This window comes from Toxotes jaculatrix, chromosome 6, assembly GCF_017976425.1.
Source record: "Toxotes jaculatrix isolate fToxJac2 chromosome 6, fToxJac2.pri, whole genome shotgun sequence".
NCBI lineage: Eukaryota > Metazoa > Chordata > Actinopteri > Toxotidae > Toxotes > Toxotes jaculatrix.
In genome coordinates, this window is record NC_054399.1 from 23,377,953 (window position 1) to 23,397,954 (window position 20,002).

Genomic DNA, 20,002 nt, shown 5'->3' on the forward strand with positions numbered 1-20,002 from the left:
CTTGTCTGTCCGTTCCCAAAATTAGTTTTCTGCTTTACTTATCAACTTTTTTTAATGTGTAATTTATATTTTATTAATTTAAACAAACAAATTAAATTCACTGCATTTTCTCCATCCAGACAATCATGAGACCAGATCTAGCTTAAAATCACCTGCATTCACACTTGTCAAACCTAGACTTGATTTACAAATAGAAACAGAAAACTGTTTAAGCACAGTTGTAGATTTAGGAAAAACAGAAAAATGGCAGTTTCCACCATCAGACCGGGTATAAATTAAAAACCACTATTAACTACAGGTTGTTGTAGTTTGAGTAATGGTTGTTGTTATAGGGGTGGCAGTTGTTGTTAGAGCAGTACTTGTAGATATGGCACCAATTGTTAATGGTACAGAAAGTGTTGTTGTTGGACTAGTAGTTGCCGAAGAGGTTGTTGTAGCAGTTGTAGTTGGAGTACTGATTGTTGTAGTAGAGATGGAAGTTGTTGTTGGTGCAGCGGTTGTTGCAGTTGGGCTAGTGGAGGTTCTTGTAAGGGCAGCAGTTGTTGGCACAGAAGTCGTGGTTGCCGCAGCAGTTGTAGTTGAGGCAGCAGTTGTTAGAATTTGGGCACCAGTTCTTGATGGCACAGAAGTCATTGTAGTTGAGCTAGTACCTGTTGAGGCAGCGGTTGCTGTTGGTGTAGGGGCGGCAGATGATGTTGGCACAGTAGTCGTGGTTGGAGTAGTGGTTGTTGTTTTGGAGATGGCAGTTGTTGTTGAAGCAGCAGTTGAGGCGGTGGTTGTTGATGTTCTTGTTAGAGCTGCAGTTGTTGTAGCTTGGGCAGCGGTTGCTGTCGGCACAAGAATCGTTGCTGCAGCAGTTGTAGTTAAACCAGCAGTGGCTGTAGTCATATGCTTAAACTTGCCAGATTTGGACTAGATCAATTGATGTTTTAAAAGAGGAAGGGAAGCCAGAGACTTTTGCTGCCATGCATGTACTCAGTTGTAAAAAACGGTTTTGAATGTTGAAATGTTGAACGTCTTGAATTAAAGTCACTTCACATTTGTTACTGGTTCATCATTCTATGCTTTTCGGTTAAAAACACCCCAACAGGAAACAGTTGTTATCTCATTCATCAGCTTTATTAGACAGATTGTAAGATTATAATATATATAGTGCAGTTGATGTCAGCACATTAAACAAAGCAGTACGTTTTTGTGCTGAAGCAAAGAAGAGAATACAAAAGATTATATAATGAGTGATGATATTTAGATAACACATGATTACATATAGAATAAATTAAAGTGAATAAACAATATGTACCAACAGATAAATAAATTGCAATTAAATAAATACTTAAGTGATGGAATAAGATTTACATTTTATATGTTCTATTATACCATGATAATGCTCAATTTTGACAGGCTAGAAGAGTGTACTTATTTTAAGGTAAGTGAACAGCTGAGACAAAGCATCTTCCAAATTATTTAGGAACCACACAGCTCATTTTGGATGATCTCTTATCCTTTGTTTACCAGATCATTGTAGACAAAAAAGTAGTGTTCCCTTGTGAATATACATTTATCAACTACACAACTTACTTATCCCATCTCATGCTTTCTAAGACTCTATACCCTTTTTTTAATCCTACATTTGGAATTGATGACCTGTGTAACTGCCAAAGGTGGAAGTGAGAAGTGAGCAACATGGCTTCACAATTCATAAGGTCAGTTCAGAGTCTTTCTAGTGGCTTCAAGGATGCGTTGTCCCTGCTCCTTCTGTGTTCTAGAAAAGGGTATAGATAAGGAGCACCAGCAGCAAATGGGTCACACCAACTCTGATAAAGGAGGCGTCACTTGATGCCATAGAGGTTGATGCTGAAGCAGAGGTTGTTGGAGCAGAAGTTGTTGTAGAAGCTGCTGTTATAGTTGGGGATGTGGTTGCTGAAGGGGTAGACATTGTTGTGGTGGCAGTTGCAGTAGGGCTAATGTTTGATGTTGGAGGGATGGAAGTTGTAGTTTGGGAAGAAGTTCTTGTTGGTGCAGCAGACGTTGTTGCAGCAGTTATTTTAGTTGTAGCAGTAACTGTTAAAATTGGGACAGAAGCTGATGTTAACACAGAAGTTGTTGTTTCTGCACTAGTTGTTGAAGTTTGGATAACAGCTGATGTAGTTGGGGCAGCAGTTGTTGTAGTCAAGACTGCAGTGCTTGTAGTTTCAGTATCAGTTGATGAAAAAGAAGTTGCTGTAGTTGGTCCAGTAGTTGTCTTTGAGGCTGCAGTTGTTGTAGTTTGGACTGAGGTTATTGTAGTGGCAGCAGTTGTTGTTGGCACTACACTTGTGGTTGATGGGCCAGTAGTGGTTGTTATATGGGTGGCAGTTTCTTCAGATGGGCCAGCAATTGTTGCAGATTGGGAACCAGTTGCTGTTGGCACAGAAGTTGTAGTTGAGTGAGTAGTTGTTGAGGTGGTGGTTGTTGTGGCTAGGGCAGCAGTTGAGGTTAGCACCATAATTGTAGCTGGGCCAGTGGTTGTTTTAGGGGAGGCAGTTGTTGTTGGGATAGTTGTCGTGGCTTGGGCAGCAGTTGAGGTTAGCACCATAATTGTAGCTGGGCCAGTGGTTGTTTTAGGGGAGGCAGTTGTTGGGATAGTTGTCATTTTCGTTTGAGCAGCATTTGTTGTACTTGGGCTGCTGGTTGTTGTTACAAGGGCTGCAGTTGATGTTGGTACAGCAGTCGTGGTTGCATTGGCAGCTGTAGTTTGACTAATGTTTAGTGTTGTAGGAGTGGAAGTTGTTGAGGTTGGGCCAGTAGTTGTTATGACAGCAGCGGTGGTTGTTGCTGAAGCAGTAGTTGGAACAGTGGTCGCTGAAGTTGGGCCAGTGGTGGTTGTTGTCAAGTCAGCAGTTGTTGTCAAAACAGCAGTTGTGGTTGCTTCAACAGTTGTTGTAGTTTGAGTGGTGCTTGCTGTTGAAGGGCTGGCGGTTGTTGTTTGGACATCTGCCGTTGCTGGCACTATAGTTGCTGTAATTGGGCCAGTGGTGGTTGTTGTTGGGGCTGCAGTTGTTGGAGTTTCGGCAGCAGTTGTTGTTAGCATCATAGTTGTAGTTGGGCCAGAAGTTGTTGTAGAGGTAGCAGTTGTTGTAGGGATGGTTGTTGTCGTTTGAGCAGCAGTTGTTGTACCTGGGCTGCTGGTTGTTGTTACAGGGGCTGCAGTTGTTGTTGGTACAGCAGTCGTAGTTTCATTGGCAGCTGCAGTTTGACTAATGGTTAGTGTTGTAGGAGTGGAAGTTGTTGAGGTTGGGCCAGTAGTTGTTGTTGGGGCAGCAGGGGTGGTTGTTGATGAAGGAGTAGCTGAAGTTTGAACAGTGATTGTTGAAGTTAGGCCAGTGGTGGTTGTTGGGGCAGCAGTGGTAGTTGTTGATGAAGCAGTAGCTGTAGTTGGAACTCTGGTTGTGGAAGTTGGGCCAGTGGTGGTTGTAGGGGCAGCAGTGGTGGTTGTTGATGAAGCAGTAGCTGTATTTGAAACAGTAGTTGTTGAAGTTGGGCCAGTGGTGGTTGTTGATGAAGCAGTAGCTGGAGTTGGAACAGTGGTTGTTGAAGGTGAGCCAATGGTGGTTGTTGGGACAGCAGTGGTGGTTGTTGATGAAGCAGTAGTTGTAGTTGGAACACTGGTGCTTGAAGTTGGGCCAGTGGTAGATGTTGTCAAGTCAGTAGTTGTTTTAAATACAGCAGTTGTGGTTGCTGCAGCAGTTGTAGTTTGAGTGGTGCTTGTTGTTGAAGGGCTGGCAGTTGTTGATGGAGCAGAAGTTGTTTTTGATTGGGCTCCAGTTGTTGATGGGATAAAAGTTGTTGTAGTTGGGCCAGTGGTGGTTGTTGGGGGAGCAGTTGTACTTGGGCTGCTGGTTGTTGGTACAGCAGTCATGGTTGCATCAGAAGCTGAAGTTTGAGCAGTGATTAGTGTTGAAGGAGTGGAAATTGTTGAAGTTGGGCCAGTGGTGGTTGTTGAGGCAGAAGTGTTGGTCGTTGCTGAAGCAGTAGTTGTGGTTGGAATGGTGGTTGTTGAAGTTGGGCCAGTGGTGGTCGTTGGGGCCGCAGTGGTGGTTGTTGATGAAGCAGTAGTTGTGGTTGGAATAGTGGTTGTTGAAGTTAGGCCAGTGGTGGTTGTTGGGGCAGCAGTGGTGGTTGTTAATGAAGCAATAGTTGCAGTTGGAACACTGGTTGTTGAAGTTGGGCCAATGGTGGTTGTTGTCAAGTCATCAGTTGTTTTCAATACAGCAGTCGTGCTTTCTGCAGCAGTTGTAGTTTGAGTGGTGCTTGCTGTTGAAGGGCTGGCAGTTGTTGATGGAGCAGAAATTGTTGTTGATTGGGCTCCAGTTGTAGTAGTTGGGCCAGTGGTGGTTGTTGGTGGAGCAGTTGTTGTAGGGATACTTCTCATTTTAGTTTGAGAAGCAGTTGTTGTACTTGGGCTGCTGGTTGTTGGTACAGCAGTCGTGGTTGCATCAGCAGCTGAAGTTTGAGCAGTGGTTAGTATTGAAGGAGTGGAAATTGTTGACGTTGGGCCAGTGGTGGTGGTTGGGGCAGCAGTGGTGGTGGTTGCTGAAGCAGTAGTTGTGGTTGGAGCGGTGGGTGTTGAAGTTAGGACAGTGGTGGTTTTTGGGGCAGCAGTGGTGGTTGTTGATGAGGCAGTAGCTGTAGATTGAACAGTGGTTGTTGAAGTTGGGCCAGTGGTTGTTGTTGGGGCAGCAGTGGTGGTTGTTGATGAAGCAGTAGCTGTAGTTGGAACAGTGGTTGTTGAAGTTGGGCCAGTGGTGGTTGTTGGGACAGCAGTAGTGGTTGTTGATGAAGCAGTAGTTGTAGTTGGAACACTGCTTGTTGAAGTTGGCCCAATGGTGGTTGTTGGGCCAGCAGTGGTGGTTGTTGATGAAGCTGTAGTTGTAGTTGGAACACTGGTTGTTGATGTTGGGCCAGTGGTGGTTTTTGGGGCAGCAGTGGTGGTTGTTGATGAAGCAGTAGTTGTAGTTTGAACACTGGTGCTTGAAGTTGGGCCAGTGGTGGATGTTGTCAAGTCAGCAGTTGTTTTCAATACAGCAGTTGTGGTTGCTGCAGCAGTTGTAGTTTGAGTGGTGCTTGTTGTCGAAGGGCTGGCAGTTGTTGATAGGGCTCCAGTTGTTGATGGGATGAAAGTAATTGTAGTTGGGCCAGTGGTGGTTGTTGAAGTTGGGCCAGTGGTGGTTTCTAGGGCAGCAGTGGTGGTTGTTGATGAAGCAGTAGTTGTAGTTGGAACACTGGTGCTTGAAGTTGGGCCAGTGGTGGATGTTGTCAGGTCAGCAGTTGTTTTCAATACAGCAGTTGTGGTTGCTGCAGCAGTTGTAGTTTGAGTGGTGCTTATTGAAGGGCTGGCAGTTGTTGATGGAGCAGAAGTTGTTGTTGATTGGGCTCCAGTTGGGCCAGTGGTGGTTGTTGGGGTAGCAGTTGTTCTAGTTTGAGCAGCAGTTGTTGTACTTGGGCTGCTGGTTGTTGGTACAGCAGTCGTGGTTGCATCAGAAGCTGAAGTTTGAGCAGTGGTTAGTGTTGAAGGAGTGGAAATTGTTGAAGTTGGGCCAGTGGTGGTTGTTGGGGCAGCAGTGGTGGTCGTTGCTGAAGCAGTAGTTGTGGTTGGAATGGTGGTTGTTGAAGTTTGGCCAGTGGTGGTCATTGGGGCCGCAGTGGTGGTGGTTGCTGAAGCAGTAGTTGTGGTTTGAGTGGTGGTTGCAGTAGCTGAAGTTTGAGCAGTGGTTGTTGAAGTTAGGCCAATGGTGGTTGTTGGGGCAGTAGTGGTGGTTGTTAATGAAGCAGTAGTTGTAGTTGGAACTCTGGTTGTGGAACTCTGGTCAGTGGTGGTTGTTGGGGCAGCAGTGGTGGTTGTTGATGAAGCAGTAGCTGTAGTTGGAACACTGCTTGTTGAAGTTGGCCCAATGGAGGTTGTCGGAGCAGCAGTGGTGGTTGTTGCTGAAGCAGTAATTGTGGTTGGAGTGGTGGTTGTTGAAGTTGGGCCAGTGGTGGTTGTTGGGGCAGCAGTGGTGGTTATTGATGAAGCTGTAGTTTCAGTTGGAACACTGGTTGTTGAAGTTGGGCCAATGGTGGTTGTTGTCAAGACATCAGTTGTTTTCAATTCAGCTGTCATGGTTTCTGCAACAGTTGTAGTTTGAGTGGTGCTTGCTGTTGAAGAGCTGGCAGTTGTTGATGGGGCAGAAGTTGTTGTTGATTGGGCTCCATTTGTTGATGGATTAAAAGTCGTTGTAGTTGGGCCAGTGGTGGTTGTTGAAGTTGGGCCAGTGGTGGTTTCTAGGGCAGCAGTGGTGGTTGTTGATGAAGCAGTAGCTGTAGTTGGAACCATGGTTTTTGAAGTTGTGGTTGTGGTTTGAGTGGTGGTTGCAGTAGCTGAAGTTTGAGCAGTGGTTGTGGTAGTGGTGGTTGTTAATGAAGCAGTAGTTGTAGTTGGAACACTGCTTGTTGAAGTTGGGCCAGTGGTGGTTGTTGGGGCAGCAGTGGTGGTTGTTGATGAAGCAGTAGTTGTAGTTGGAATTCTGGTTGTGGAACTCTGGTCAGTGGTGGTTGTTGGGGCAGCAGTGGTGGTTGTTGATGAAGCAGTAGCTGTAATTGGAACAGTGGTTGTTGAAGTTGGGCCAGTGGTGGTTGTTGGGGCAGCAGTGGTGGTTGTTGATGAAGCAGTACTTGTAGTCGGAACACTGCCTGTTGAAGTTGGCCCAATGGTGGTTGTTGGGTCAGCAGTGGTGGTTGTTGATGAAGCAGTAGCTGTAGTTGGAACAATGGTTGTTGAAGTTGGGCCAGTGGTGGTTGTTGGGGGAGCAGTGGTGGTTGTTGATGAAGCAGTAGTTGTAGTTTGAACACTGGTTGTTGAAGTTGGGCCAATGGTGGTTGTTGTCAAGTCAGCAGTTGTTTTCAATACAGCAGTCGTGGTTGCTGCAGCAGTTGTAGTTTGAGTGGTGCTCGCGGTTGAAGAGCTGGCAGTTGATGGAGCAGAAGTTGTTGTTGATTGGGCTCCAGTTGTTGATGGGATAAAAGTTGTTGTAGTTGGGCCAGTGGTGGTTGTTGGGGCAGCAGTGGTGGTTGTTGATGAAGCAGTAGCTGAAGTTTGAGCAGTGGTTGTTGAAGTTAGGCCAATGGTGGTTGTTGGGGCAGTAGTGGTGGTTGTTAATGAAGCAGTAGCTGTAGTTGGAACAATGGTTGTTGAAGTTGGGCCAGTGGTGGTTGTTGGGGGAGCAGTGGTGGTTGTTGATGAAGCAGTAGTTGTAGTTTGAACACTGGTTGTTGAAGTTGGGCCAATGGTGGTTGTTGTCAAGTCATCAGTTGTTTTCAATACAGCAGTCGTGGTTGCTGCAGCAGTTGTAGTTTGAGTGGTGCTCGCGGTTGAAGAGCTGGCAGTTGATGGAGCAGAAGTTGTTGTTGATTGGGCTCCAGTTGTTGATGGGATAAAAGTTGTTGTAGTTGGGCCAGTGGTGGTTGTTGGGGCAGCAGTGGTGGTTGTTGATGAAGCAGTAGTTGTAGTTGGAACACTGCTTGTTGAAGTTGGCCCAATGGTGGTTGTTGAGCCAGCAGTGGTGGTTGTTGATGAAGCTGTAGTTGTAGTTGGAACACTGGTTGTTGATGTTGGGCCAGTGGTGGTTTTTGGGGCAGCAGTGGTGGTTGTTGATGAAGCAGTAGTTGTAGTTTGAACACTGGAGCTTGAAGTTGGGCCAGTGGTGGATGTTGTCAAGTCAGCAGTTGTTTTCAATACAGCAGTTGTGGTTGCTGCAGCAGTTGTAGTTTGAGTGGTGCTTGTTGTTGAAGGGCTGGCAGTTGTTGATAGGGCTCCAGTTGTTGATGGGATAAAATTAGTTGTAGTTGGGCCAGTGGTGGTTGTTGAAGTTGGGCCAGTGGTGGTTTCTAGGGCAGCAGTGGTGGTTGTTGATGAAGCAGTAGCTGTAGTTGGAACCATGGTTGTTGAAGTTGGGCCAGTGGTGGTTGTCGGGGAAGCAGTGGTGGTTGTTGATGAAGCAGTAGTTGTAGTTGGAACTCTGGTTGTGGAACTCTGGTCAGTGGTGGTTGTTGGGGCAGCAGTGGTGGTTGTTGATGAAGCAGTAGTTGTAGTTGGAACACTGGTTGTTGAAGTTGGGCCAGTGGTGGTTTCTAGGGCAGCAGTGGTGGTTGTTGATGAAGCAGTAGTTGTAGTTGGAACACTGGTTGTTGAAGTTGGGCCAGTGGTGGTTGTTGGGGCAGCAGTGGTGGTTGTTGATGAAGCAGTAGCTGTAGTTGGAACAGTGGTTGTTGAAGTTGTGCCAGTGGTGGTTGTTGGGGCAGCAGTGGTGGTTGTTGATGAAGCAGTAGTTGTAGTTGGAACACTGGTTGTTGAAGTTGGGCCAGTGGTGGTTTCTAGGGCAGCAGTGGTGGTTGTTGATGAAGCAGTAGCTGTAGTTGGAACCATGGTTGTTGAAGTTGGGCCAGTGGTGGTTGTTGGGGAAGCAGTGGTGGTTGTTGATGAAGCAGTAGCATTAGTTTTAACAGTGGTTGTTGAAGTTGTGCCAGTGGTGGTTGTTGGGGCAGCAGTGGTGGTTGTTGATGAAGCAGTAGTTGTAGTTGGAACACTGCTTGTTGAAGTTGGCCCAATGGTGGTTGTTGGGGCAGCAGTGGTGGTTGTTGCTGGAGCAGTAATTGTGGTTGGAGTAGTGGTTGTTGAAGTTGGGCCAATGGTGGTTTCTGGGGCAGCAGTGGTGATTGTTGATGAAGCAGTAGCTGTAGTTGGAACCATGGTTGTTGAAGTTGGGCCAGTGGTGGTTGTTGGGGCAGCAGTGGTGGTTGTTGATGAAGCAGTAGTTTCAGTTGGAACACTGGTTGTTGAAGTTGGGCCAATGGTGGTTGTTGTCAAGACATCAGTTGTTTTCAATTCAGCTGTCATGGTTTCTGCAACAGTTGTAGTTTGAGTGGTGCTTGCTGTTGAAGAGCTGGCAGTTGTTGATGGGGCAGAAGTTGTTGTTGATTGGGCTCCATTTGTTGATGGATTAAAAGTTGTTGTAGTTGGGCCAGTGGTGGTTGTTGGGGGAGCAGTTGTTGTAGGAATACTTGTAATTGTAGTTTGAGCAGCAGTTGTTGTACTTGGGCTGCTGGTTGTTGGTACAGCATTCGTGGTTGCATCAGCAGCTTTAATTTGAGCAGTGGTTAGTATTGAAGGAGTGGAAATTGTTGACGTTGGGCCAGCAGTAGTTGTGGTTGTGGTTGGAGTGGTGGTTGCAGTAGCTGAAGTTTGAGCAGTGGTTGTTGAAGTTAGGCCAATGGTGGTTGTTGGGGCAGTAGTGGTGGTTGTTAATGAAGCAGTAGTTGTAGTTGGAACACTGGTTGTTGAAGTTGGGCCAGTGGTGGTTGTTGGGGCAGCAGTGGTGGTTGTTGATGAAACAGTAGTTGTAGTTGGAATTCTGGTTGTGGAACTCTGGTCAGTGGTGGTTGTTGGGGCAGCAGTGGTGGTTGTTGATGAAGCAGTAGCTGTAGTTGGAACAGTGGTTGTTGAAGTTGGGCCATTGGTGGTTGTTGGGGCAGCAGTGGTGGTTGTTGATGAAGCAGTACTTGTAGTCGGAACACTGCCTGTTGAAGTTGGCCCAATGGTGGTTGTTGGGGCAGCAGTGGTGGTTGTTGATGAAGCATTAGCTGTAGTTGGAACAATGGTTGTTGAAGTTGGGCCAGTGGTGGTTGTTGGGGGAGCAGTGGTGGTTGTTGATGAAGCAGTAGTTGTAGTTTGAACACTGGTTGTTGAAGTTGGGCCAATGGTGGTTGTTGTCAAGTCATCAGTTGTTTTCAATACAGCAGTCGTGGTTGCTGCAGCAGTTGTAGTTTGAGTGGTGCTCGCGGTTGAAGAGCTGGCAGTTGATGGAGCAGAAGTTGTTGTTGATTGGGCTCCAGTTGTTGATGGGATAAAAGTTGTTGTAGTTGGGCCAGTGGTGGTTGTTGGGGTAGCAGTTTTTGTAGGGATACTTGGTGTTGTAGTTTGAACAGGAGTTGTTGTACTCGGGTTGCTGGTTGTTGGTACAGCAGTCGTGGTTGCATCAGCAGCTGAAGTTTGAGCAGTGGTTAGTGTTGAAGGAGTGGAAATTGTTGAAGTTGGGCCAGCAGTAGTTGTGGTTGTGGTTGGAGTGGTGGTTGCAGTAGCTGAAGTTTGAGCAGTGGTTGTTGACGTTAGGCCAATGGTGGTTGTTGGGGCAGCAGTGGTGGTTGTTAATGAAGCAGTAGCTGTAGTTGGAACAATGGTTGTTGAAGTTGGGCCAGTGGTGGTTGTTGGGGGAGCAGTGGTGGTTGTTGATGAAGCAGTAGTTGTAGTTTGAACACTGGTTGTTGAAGTTGGGCCAATGGTGGTTGTTGTCAAGTCATCAGTTGTTTTCAATACAGCAGTCGTGGTTGCTGCAGCAGTTGTAGTTTGAGTGGTGCTCGCGGTTGAAGAGCTGGCAGTTGATGGAGCAGAAGTTGTTGTTGATTGGGCTCCAGTTGTTGATGGGATAAAAGTTGTTGTAGTTGGGCCAGTGGTGGTTGTTGGGGCAGCAGTGGTGGTTGTTGATGAAGCAGTAGTTGTAGTTGGAACACTGCTTGTTGAAGTTGGCCCAATGGTGGTTGTTGAGCCAGCAGTGGTGGTTGTTGATGAAGCTGTAGTTGTAGTTGGAACACTGGTTGTTGATGTTGGGCCAGTGGTGGTTTCTAGGGCAGCAGTGGTGGTTGTTGATGAAGCAGTAGCTGTAGTTGGAACCATGGTTGTTGAAGTTGGGCCAGTGGTGGTTGTTGGGGAAGCAGTGGTGGTTGTTGATGAAGCAGTAGTTGTAGTTGGAACTCTGGTTGTGGAACTCTGGTCAGTGGTGGTTGTTGGGGCAGCAGTGGTGGTTGTTGATGAAGCAGTAGCTGTAGTTGGAACAGTGGTTGTTGAAGTTGTGCCAGTGGTGGTTGTTGGGGCAGCAGTGGTGGTTGTTGATGAAGCAGTAGTTGTAGTTGGAACACTGCTTATTGAAGTTGGCCCAATTATGGTTGTTGGGGCAGCAGTGGTGGTTGTTGCTGGAGCAGTAATTGTGGTTGGAGTGGTGGTTGTTGAAGTTGGGCCAATGGTGGTTTCTGGGGCAGCAGTGGTGATTGTTGATGAAGCAGTAGCTGTAGTTGGAACCATGGTTGTTGAAGTTGGGCCAGTGGTGGTTGTTGGGGAAGCAGTGGTGGTTGTTGATGAAGCAGTAGTTGTAGTTGGAACTCTGGTTGTGGAACTCTGGTCAGTGGTGGTTGTTGGGGCAGCAGTGGTGGTTGTTGATGAAGCAGTAGCTGTAGTTGGAACAGTGGTTGTTGAAGTTGGGCCAGTGGTGGTTGTTGGGGCAGCAGTGGTGGTTGTTGATGAAGCAGTAGTTTCAGTTGGAATACTGGTTGTTGAAGTTGGGCCAATGGTGGTTGTTGTCAAGACATCAGTTGTTTTCAATTCAGCTGTCATGGTTTCTGCAACAGTTGTAGTTTGAGTGGTGCTTGCTGTTGAAGAGCTGGCAGTTGTTGATGGGGCAGAAGTTGTTGTTGATTGGGCTCCATTTGTTGATCTATTAAAAGTTGTTGTAGTTGGGCCAGTGGTGGTTGTTGGGGGAGCAGTTGTTGTAGGAATACTTGTAATTGTAGTTTGAGCAGCAGTTGTTGTACTTGGGCTGTTGGTTGTTGGTACAGCAGTCGTGGTTGCATCAGCAGCTTTAATTTGAGCAGTGGTTAGTATTGAAGGAGTGGAAATTGTTGACGTTGGGCCAGCAGTAGTTGTGGTTGTGGTTGGAGTGGTGGTTGCAGTAGCTGAAGTTTGAGCAGTGGTTGTTGAAGTTAGGCCAATGGTGGTTGTTGGGGCAGTAGTGGTGGTTGTTAATGAAGCAGTAGTTGTAGTTGGAACACTGGTTGTTGAAGTTGGGCCAGTGGTGGTTGTTGGGGCAGCAGTGGTGGTTGTTGATGAAACAGTAGTTGTAGTTGGAATTCTGGTTGTGGAACTCTGGTCAGTGGTGGTTGTTGGGGCAGCAGTGGTGGTTGTTGATGAAGCAGTACCTGTAGTTGGAACAGTGGTTGTTGAAGTTGGGCCAGTGGTGGTTGTTGGGGCAGCAGTGGTGGTTGTTGATGAAGCAGTACTTGTAGTCGGAACACTGCCTGTTGAAGTTGGCCCAATGGTGGTTGTTGGGGCAGCAGTGGTGGTTGTTGATGAAGCATTAGCTGTAGTTGGAACAATGGTTGTTGAAGTTGGGCCAGTGGTGGTTGTTGGGGGAGCAGTGGTGGTTGTTGATGAAGCAGTAGTTGTAGTTTGAACACTGGTTGTTGAAGTTGGGCCAATGGTGGTTGTTGTCAAGTCATCAGTTGTTTTCAATACAGCAGTCGTGGTTGCTGCAGCAGTTGTAGTTTGAGTGGTGCTCGCGGTTGAAGAGCTGGCAGTTGATGGAGCAGAAGTTGTTGTTGATTGGGCTCCAGTTGTTGATGGGATAAAAGTTGTTGTAGTTGGGCCAGTGGTGGTTGTTGGGGTAGCAGTTGTTGTAGGGATACTTGGTGTTGTAGTTTGAACAGGAGTTGTTGTACTCGGGTTGCTGGTTGTTGGTACAGCAGTCGTGGTTGCATCAGCAGCTGAAGTTTGAGCAGTGGTTAGTGTTGAAGGAGTGGAAATTGTTGAAGTTGGGCCAGCAGTAGTTGTGGTTGTGGTTGGAGTGGTGGTTGCAGTAGCTGAAGTTTGAGCAGTGGTTGTTGAAGTTAGGCCAATGGTGGTTGTTGGGGCAGCAGTGGTGGTTGTTAATGAAGCAGTAGCTGTAGTTGGAACAATGGTTGTTGAAGTTGGGCCAGTGGTGGTTGTTGGGGGAGCAGTGGTGGTTGTTGATGAAGCAGTAGTTGTAGTTTGAACACTGGTTGTTGAAGTTGGGCCAATGGTGGTTGTTGTCAAGTCATCAGTTGTTTTCAATACAGCAGTCGTGGTTGCTGCAGCAGTTGTAGTTTGAGTGGTGCTCGCGGTTGAAGAGCTGGCAGTTGATGGAGCAGAAGTTGTTGTTGATTGGGCTCCAGTTGTTGATGGGATAAAAGTTGTTGTAGTTGGGCCAGTGGTGGTTGTTGGGGCAGCAGTGGTGGTTGTTGATGAAGCAGTAGTTGTAGTTGGAACACTGCTTGTTGAAGTTGGCCCAATGGTGGTTGTTGAGCCAGCAGTGGTGGTTGTTGATGAAGCTGTAGTTGTAGTTGGAACACTGCTTGTTGATGTTGGGCCAGTGGTGGTTTCTAGGGCAGCAGTGGTGGTTGTTGATGAAGCAGTAGCTGTAGTTGGAACCATGGTTGTTGAAGTTGGGCCAGTGGTGGTTGTTGGGGAAGCAGTGGTGGTTGTTGATGAAGCAGTAGTTGTAGTTGGAACTCTGGTTGTGGAACTCTGGTCAGTGGTGGTTGTTGGGGCAGCAGTGGTGGTTGTTGATGAAGCAGTAGCTGTAGTTGGAACAGTGGTTGTTGAAGTTGGGCCAGTGGTGGTTGTTGGGGCAGCAGTGGTGGTTGTTGATGAAGCAGTACTTGTAGTCGGAACACTGCCTGTTGAAGTTGGCCCAATGGTGGTTGTTGGGGCAGCAGTGGTGGTTGTTGATGAAGCAGTAGCTGTAGTTGGAACAATGGTTGTTGAAGTTGGGCCAGTGGTGGTTGTTGGGGGAGCAGTGGTGGTTGTTGATGAAGCAGTAGTTGTAGTTTGAACACTGGTTGTTGAAGTTGGGCCAATGGTGGTTGTTGTCAAGTCATCAGTTGTTTTCAATACAGCAGTCGTGGTTGCTGCAGCAGTTGTAGTTTGAGTGGTGCTCGCGGTTGAAGAGCTGGCAGTTGATGGAGCAGAAGTTGTTGTTGATTGGGCTCCAGTTGTTGATGGGATAAAAGTTGTTGTAGTTGGGCCAGTGGTGGTTGTTGGGGCAGCAGTGGTGGTTGTTGATGAAGCAGTAGCTGAAGTTTGAGCAGTGGTTGTTGAAGTTAGGCCAGTGTTGGTCGTTGGGGCAGCAGTGGTGGTTGTTGATGAAGCAGTAGTTGTGGTTGGAACAATGGTTGTTGAAGTTGGGCCAGTGGTGGTTGTTGGGGGAGCAGTGGTGGTTGTTGATGAAGCAGTAGTTGTAGTTTGAACACTGGTTGTTGAAGTTGGGCCAATGGTGGTTGTTGTCAAGTCATCAGTTGTTTTCAATACAGCAGTCGTGGTTGCTGCAGCAGTTGTAGTTTGAGTGGTGCTCGCGGTTGAAGAGCTGGCAGTTGTTGATGGAGCAGAAGTTGTTGTTGATTGGGCTCCAGTTGTTGATGGGATAAAAGTTGTTGTAGTTGCGCCAGTGGTGGTTGTTGGGGTAGCAGTTGTTGTAGGGATACTTGGTCTTGTAATTTGGACAGGAGTTGTTGTACTCGGGTTGCTGGTTGCTGGTACAGCAGTCGTGGTTGCATCAGCAGCTGAAGTTTGAGCAGTGGTTAGTGTTGAAGGAGTGGAAATTGTTGACGTTGGGCCAGTGGTGGTTGTTGGGGCAGCAGTGGCGGTGGTTGCTGAAGCAGTAGTTGTGGTTGGAGTGGTGGTTGTTGAAGTTAGGACAGTGGTGGTTTTTGGGGCAGCAGTGGTGGTTGTTGATGAAGCAGTAGCTGTAGATTGAACAGTGGTTGTTGAAGTTGGGCCAGTGGTTGTTGTTGGGGCAGCAGTGGTGGTTGTTGATGAAGCAGTAGTTGTAGTTGGAACTCTGGTTGTGGAACTTGGGTCAGTGGTGGTTGTTGGGGCAGCAGTGGTGGTTGTTGATGAAGCAGTAGCTGTAGTTGGAACACTGCTTGTTGAAGTTGGCCCAATGGTGGTTGTCGGAGCAGCAGTGGTGGTTGTTGCTGAAGCAGTAGCTGTAGTTGGAACAGTGGTGGTTGAAGTTGGGCCAGTGGTGGTTGTTGGGGCAGCAGTGGTGGTTATTGATGAAGCTGTAGTTTCAGTTGGAACACTGGTTGTTGAAGTTGGGCCAATGGTGGTTGTTGTCAAGACATCAGTTGTTTTCAATTCAGCTGTCATGGTTTCTGCAACAGTTGTAGTTTGAGTGGTGCTTGCTGTTGAAGAGCTGGCAGTTGTTGATGGGGCAGAAGTTGTTGTTGATTGGGCTCCATTTGTTGATGGATTAAAAGTCGTTGTAGTTGGGCCAGTGGTGGTTTCTAGGGCAGCAGTGGTGGTTGTTGATGAAGCAGTAGCTGTAGTTGGAACCATGGTTTTTGAAGTTGTGGTTGTGGTTTGAGTGGTGGTTGCAGTAGCTGAAGTTTGAGCAGTGGTTGTGGTAGTGGTGGTTGTTAATGAAGCAGTAGTTGTAGTTGGAACACTGGTTGTTGAAGTTGGGCCAGTGGTGGTTGTTGGGGCAGCAGTGGTGGTTGTTGATGAAGCAGTAGTTGTAGTTGGAATTCTGGTTGTGGAACTCTGGTCAGTGGTGGTTGTTGGGGCAGCAGTGGTGGTTGTTGATGAAGCAGTAGCTGTAGTTGGAACAGTGGTTGTTGAAGTTGGGCCAGTGGTGGTTGTTGGGGCAGCAGTGGTGGTTGTTGATGAAGCAGTACTTGTAGTCGGAACACTGCCTGTTGAAGTTGGCCCAATGGTGGTTGTTGGGGCAGCAGTGGTGGTTGTTGATGAAGCAGTAGCTGTAGTTGGAACAATGGTTGTTGAAGTTGGGCCAGTGGTGGTTGTTGGGGGAGCAGTGGTGGTTGTTGATGAAGCAGTAGTTGTAGTTTGAACACTGGTTGTTGAAGTTGGGCCAATGGTGGTTGTTGTCAAGTCAGCAGTTGTTTTCAATACAGCAGTCGTGGTTGCTGCAGCAGTTGTAGTTTGAGTGGTGCTCGCGGTTGAAGAGCTGGCAGTTGATGGAGCAGAAGTTGTTGTTGATTGGGCTCCAGTTGTTGATGGGATAAAAGTTGTTGTAGTTGGGCCAGTGGTGGTTGTTGGGGTAGCAGTTGTTGTAGGGATAGTTGGTGTTGTAGTTTTAACAGGAGTTGTTGTACTCGGGTTGCTGGTTGTTGGTACAGCAGTCGTGGTTGCATCAGCAGCTGAAGTTTGAGCAGTGGTTAGTGTTGAAGGAGTGGAAATTGTTGACGTTGGGCCAGCAGTAGTTGTGGTTGTGGTTGGAGTGGTGGTTGCAGTAGCTGAAGTTTGAGCAGTGGTTGTTGAAGTTAGGCCAATGGTGGTTGTTGGGGCAGTAGTGGTGGTTGTTAATGAAGCAGTAGCTGTAGTTGGAACAATGGTTGTTGAAGTTGGGCCAGTGGTGGTTGTTGGGGGAGCAGTGGTGGTTGTTGATGAAGCAGTAGTTGTAGTTTGAACACTGGTTGTTGAAGTTGGGCCAATGGTGGTTGTTGTCAAGTCATCAGTTGTTTTCAATACAGCAGTCGTGGTTGCTGCAGCAGTTGTAGTTTGAGTGGTGCTCGCGGTTGAAGAGCTGGCAGTTGATGGAGCAGAAGTTGTTGTTGATTGGGCTCCAGTTGTTGATGGGATAAAAGTTGTTGTAGTTGGGCCAGTGGTGGTTGTTGGGGCAGCAGTGGTGGTTGTTGATGAAGCAGTAGTTGTAGTTGGAACACTGCTTGTTGAAGTTGGCCCAATGGTGGTTGTTGAGCCAGCAGTGGTGGTTGTTGATGAAGCTGTAGTTGTAGTTGGAACACTGGTTGTTGATGTTGGGCCAGTGGTGGTTTTTGGGGCAGCAGTGGTGGTTGTTGATGAAGCAGTAGTTGTAGTTTGAACACTGGAGCTTGAAGTTGGGCCAGTGGTGGATGTTGTCAAGTCAGCAGTTGTTTTCAATACAGCAGTTGTGGTTGCTGCAGCAGTTGTAGTTTGAGTGGTGCTTGTTGTTGAAGGGCTGGCAGTTGTTGATAGGGCTCCAGTTGTTGATGGGATAAAATTAGTTGTAGTTGGGCCAGTGGTGGTTGTTGAAGTTGGGCCAGTGGTGGTTTCTAGGGCAGCAGTGGTGGTTGTTGATGAAGCAGTAGCTGTAGTTGGAACCATGGTTGTTGAAGTTGGGCCAGTGGTGGTTGTTGGGGAAGCAGTGGTGGTTGTTGATGAAGCAGTAGTTGTAGTTGGAACTCTGGTTGTGGAACTCTGGTCAGTGGTGGTTGTTGGGGCAGCAGTGGTGGTTGTTGATGAAGCAGTAGCTGTAGTTGGAACAGTGGTTGTTGAAGTTGTGCCAGTGGTGGTTGTTGGGGCAGCAGTGGTGGTTGTTGATGAAGCAGTAGTTGTAGTTGGAACACTGGTTGTTGAAGTTGGGCCAGTGGTGGTTGTTGGGGCAGCAGTGGTGGTTGTTGATGAAGCAGTAGCTGTAGTTGGAACACTGCTTGTTGAAGTTGGCCCAATGGTGGTTGTTGGGGCAGCAGTGGTGGTTGTTGCTGGAGCAGTAATTGTGGTTGGAGTAGTGGTTGTTGAAGTTGGGCCAATGGTGGTTTCTGGGGCAGCAGTGGTGATTGTTGATGAAGCAGTAGCTGTAGTTGGAACCATGGTTGTTGAAGTTGGGCCAGTGGTGGTTGTTGGGGCAGCAGTGGTGGTTGTTGATGAAGCAGTAGTTTCAGTTGGAACACTGGTTGTTGAAGTTGGGCCAATGGTGGTTGTTGTCAAGACATCAGTTGTTTTCAATTCAGCTGTCATGGTTTCTGCAACAGTTGTAGTTTGAGTGGTGCTTGCTGTTGAAGAGCTGGCAGTTGTTGATGGGGCAGAAGTTGTTGTTGATTGGGCTCCATTTGTTGATGGATTAAAAGTTGTTGTAGTTGGGCCAGTGGTGGTTGTTGGGGGAGCAGTTGTTGTAGGAATACTTGTAATTGTAGTTTGAGCAGTAGTTGTTGTACTTGGGCTGCTGGTTGTTGGTACAGCATTCGTGGTTGCATCAGCAGCTTTAATTTGAGCAGTGGTTAGTATTGAAGGAGTGGAAATTGTTGACGTTGGGCCAGCAGTAGTTGTGGTTGTGGTTGGAGTGGTGGTTGCAGTAGCTGAAGTTTGAGCAGTGGTTGTTGAAGTTAGGCCAATGGTGGTTGTTGGGGCAGTAGTGGTGGTTGTTAATGAAGCAGTAGTTGTAGTTGGAACACTGGTTGTTGAAGTTGGGCCAGTGGTGGTTGTTGGGGCAGCAGTGGTGGTTGTTGATGAAACAGTAGTTGTAGTTGGAATTCTGGTTGTGGAACTCTGGTCAGTGGTGGTTGTTGGGGCAGCAGTGGTGGTTGTTGATGAAGCAGTACCTGTAGTTGGAACAGTGGTTGTTGAAGTTGGGCCAGTGGTGGTTGTTGGGGCAGCAGTGGTGGTTGTTGATGAAGCAGTACTTGTAGTCGGAACACTGCCTGTTGAAGTTGGCCCAATGGTGGTTGTTGGGGCAGCAGTGGTGGTTGTTGATGAAGCATTAGCTGTAGTTGGAACAATGGTTGTTGAAGTTGGGCCAGTGGTGGTTGTTGGGGGAGCAGTGGTGGTTGTTGATGAAGCAGTAGTTGTAGTTTGAACACTGGTTGTTGAAGTTGGGCCAATGGTGGTTGTTGTCAAGTCATCAGTTGTTTTCAATACAGCAGTCGTGGTTGCTGCAGCAGTTGTAGTTTGAGTGGTGCTCGCGGTTGAAGAGCTGGCAGTTGATGGAGCAGAAGTTGTTGTTGATTGGGCTCCAGTTGTTGATGGGATAAAAGTTGTTGTAGTTGGGCCAGTGGTGGTTGTTGGGGTAGCAGTTGTTGTAGGGATACTTGGTGTTGTAGTTTGAACAGGAGTTGTTGTACTCGGGTTGCTGGTTGTTGGTACAGCAGTCGTGGTTGCATCAGCAGCTGAAGTTTGAGCAGTGGTTAGTGTTGAAGGAGTGGAAATTGTTGAAGTTGGGCCAGCAGTAGTTGTGGTTGTGGTTGGAGTGGTGGTTGCAGTAGCTGAAGTTTGAGCAGTGGTTGTTGAAGTTAGGCCAATGGTGGTTGTTGGGGCAGCAGTGGTGGTTGTTAATGAAGCAGTAGCTGTAGTTGGAACAATGGTTGTTGAAGTTGGGCCAGTGGTGGTTGTTGGGGGAGCAGTGGTGGTTGTTGATGAAGCAGTAGTTGTAGTTTGAACACTGGTTGTTGAAGTTGGGCCAATGGTGGTTGTTGTCAAGTCATCAGTTGTTTTCAATACAGCAGTCGTGGTTGCTGCAGCAGTTGTAGTTTGAGTGGTGCTCGCGGTTGAAGAGCTGGCAGTTGATGGAGCAGAAGTTGTTGTTGATTGGGCTCCAGTTGTTGATGGGATAAAAGTTGTTGTAGTTGGGCCAGTGGTGGTTGTTGGGGCAGCAGTGGTGGTTGTTGATGAAGCAGTAGTTGTAGTTGGAACACTGCTTGTTGAAGTTGGCCCAATGGTGGTTGTTGAGCCAGCAGTGGTGGTTGTTGATGAAGCTGTAGTTGTAGTTGGAACACTGGTTGTTGATGTTGGGCCAGTGGTGGTTTCTAGGGCAGCAGTGGTGGTTGTTGATGAAGCAGTAGCTGTAGTTGGAACCATGGTTGTTGAAGTTGGGCCAGTGGTGGTTGTTGGGGAAGCAGTGGTGGTTGTTGATGAAGCAGTAGTTGTAGTTGGAACTCTGGTTGTGGAACTCTGGTCAGTGGTGGTTGTTGGGGCAGCAGTGGTGGTTGTTGATGAAGCAGTAGCTGTAGTTGGAACAGTGGTTGTTGAAGTTGTGCCAGTGGTGGTTGTTGGGGCAGCAGTGGTGGTTGTTGATGAAGCAGTAGTTGTAGTTGGAACACTGCTTATTGAAGTTGGCCCAATTATGGTTGTTGGGGCAGCAGTGGTGGTTGTTGCTGGAGCAGTAATTGTGGTTGGAGTGGTGGTTGTTGAAGTTGGGCCAATGGTGGTTTCTGGGGCAGCAGTGGTGATTGTTGATGAAGCAGTAGCTGTAGTTGGAACCATGGTTGTTGAAGTTGGGCCAGTGGTGGTTGTTGGGGAAGCAGTGGTGGTTGTTGATGAAGCAGTAGTTGTAGTTGGAACTCTGGTTGTGGAACTCTGGTCAGTGGTGGTTGTTGGGGCAGCAGTGGTGGTTGTTGATGAAGCAGTAGCTGTAGTTGGAACAGTGGTTGT

At 47.6% G+C, this 20,002-nt stretch overlaps 3 protein-coding genes across 3 annotated transcripts; all 3 read right to left on the bottom strand.

The window, feature by feature from the left end:
- Nucleotides 1–643: 643 nt before the first annotated feature.
- Nucleotides 644–7,726, bottom strand: LOC121182840 (mucin-2-like; the record flags this gene model as incomplete). The annotated part of the gene is made up of 6 exons (XM_041039466.1): nt 644–827; nt 1,834–1,961; nt 2,681–4,190; nt 4,295–4,304; nt 4,780–6,043; nt 6,416–7,726. Coding segments are annotated over 6 exons (4,407 nt in total), but the record flags the coding sequence as incomplete, so codon positions are not given.
- A 2,184-nt stretch (nt 7,727–9,910) lies between these two features.
- Nucleotides 9,911–12,597, bottom strand: LOC121182841 (mucin-5AC-like; the record flags this gene model as incomplete). The annotated part of the gene is made up of 3 exons (XM_041039467.1): nt 12,581–12,597; nt 10,494–12,119; nt 9,911–10,433 (listed from the first exon to the last, which is right to left on the bottom strand). Coding segments are annotated over exons 1-3 (2,166 nt in total), but the record flags the coding sequence as incomplete, so codon positions are not given.
- A 1,624-nt stretch (nt 12,598–14,221) lies between these two features.
- On the bottom strand, nt 14,222–17,368 carry LOC121182842 (mucin-5AC-like; the record flags this gene model as incomplete). The annotated part of the gene is made up of 6 exons (XM_041039468.1): nt 14,222–14,372; nt 14,466–14,902; nt 15,260–15,971; nt 16,065–16,174; nt 16,424–16,731; nt 16,861–17,368. Coding segments are annotated over 6 exons (2,226 nt in total), but the record flags the coding sequence as incomplete, so codon positions are not given.
- Between the last annotated feature and the right edge of the window lie 2,634 nt (nt 17,369–20,002).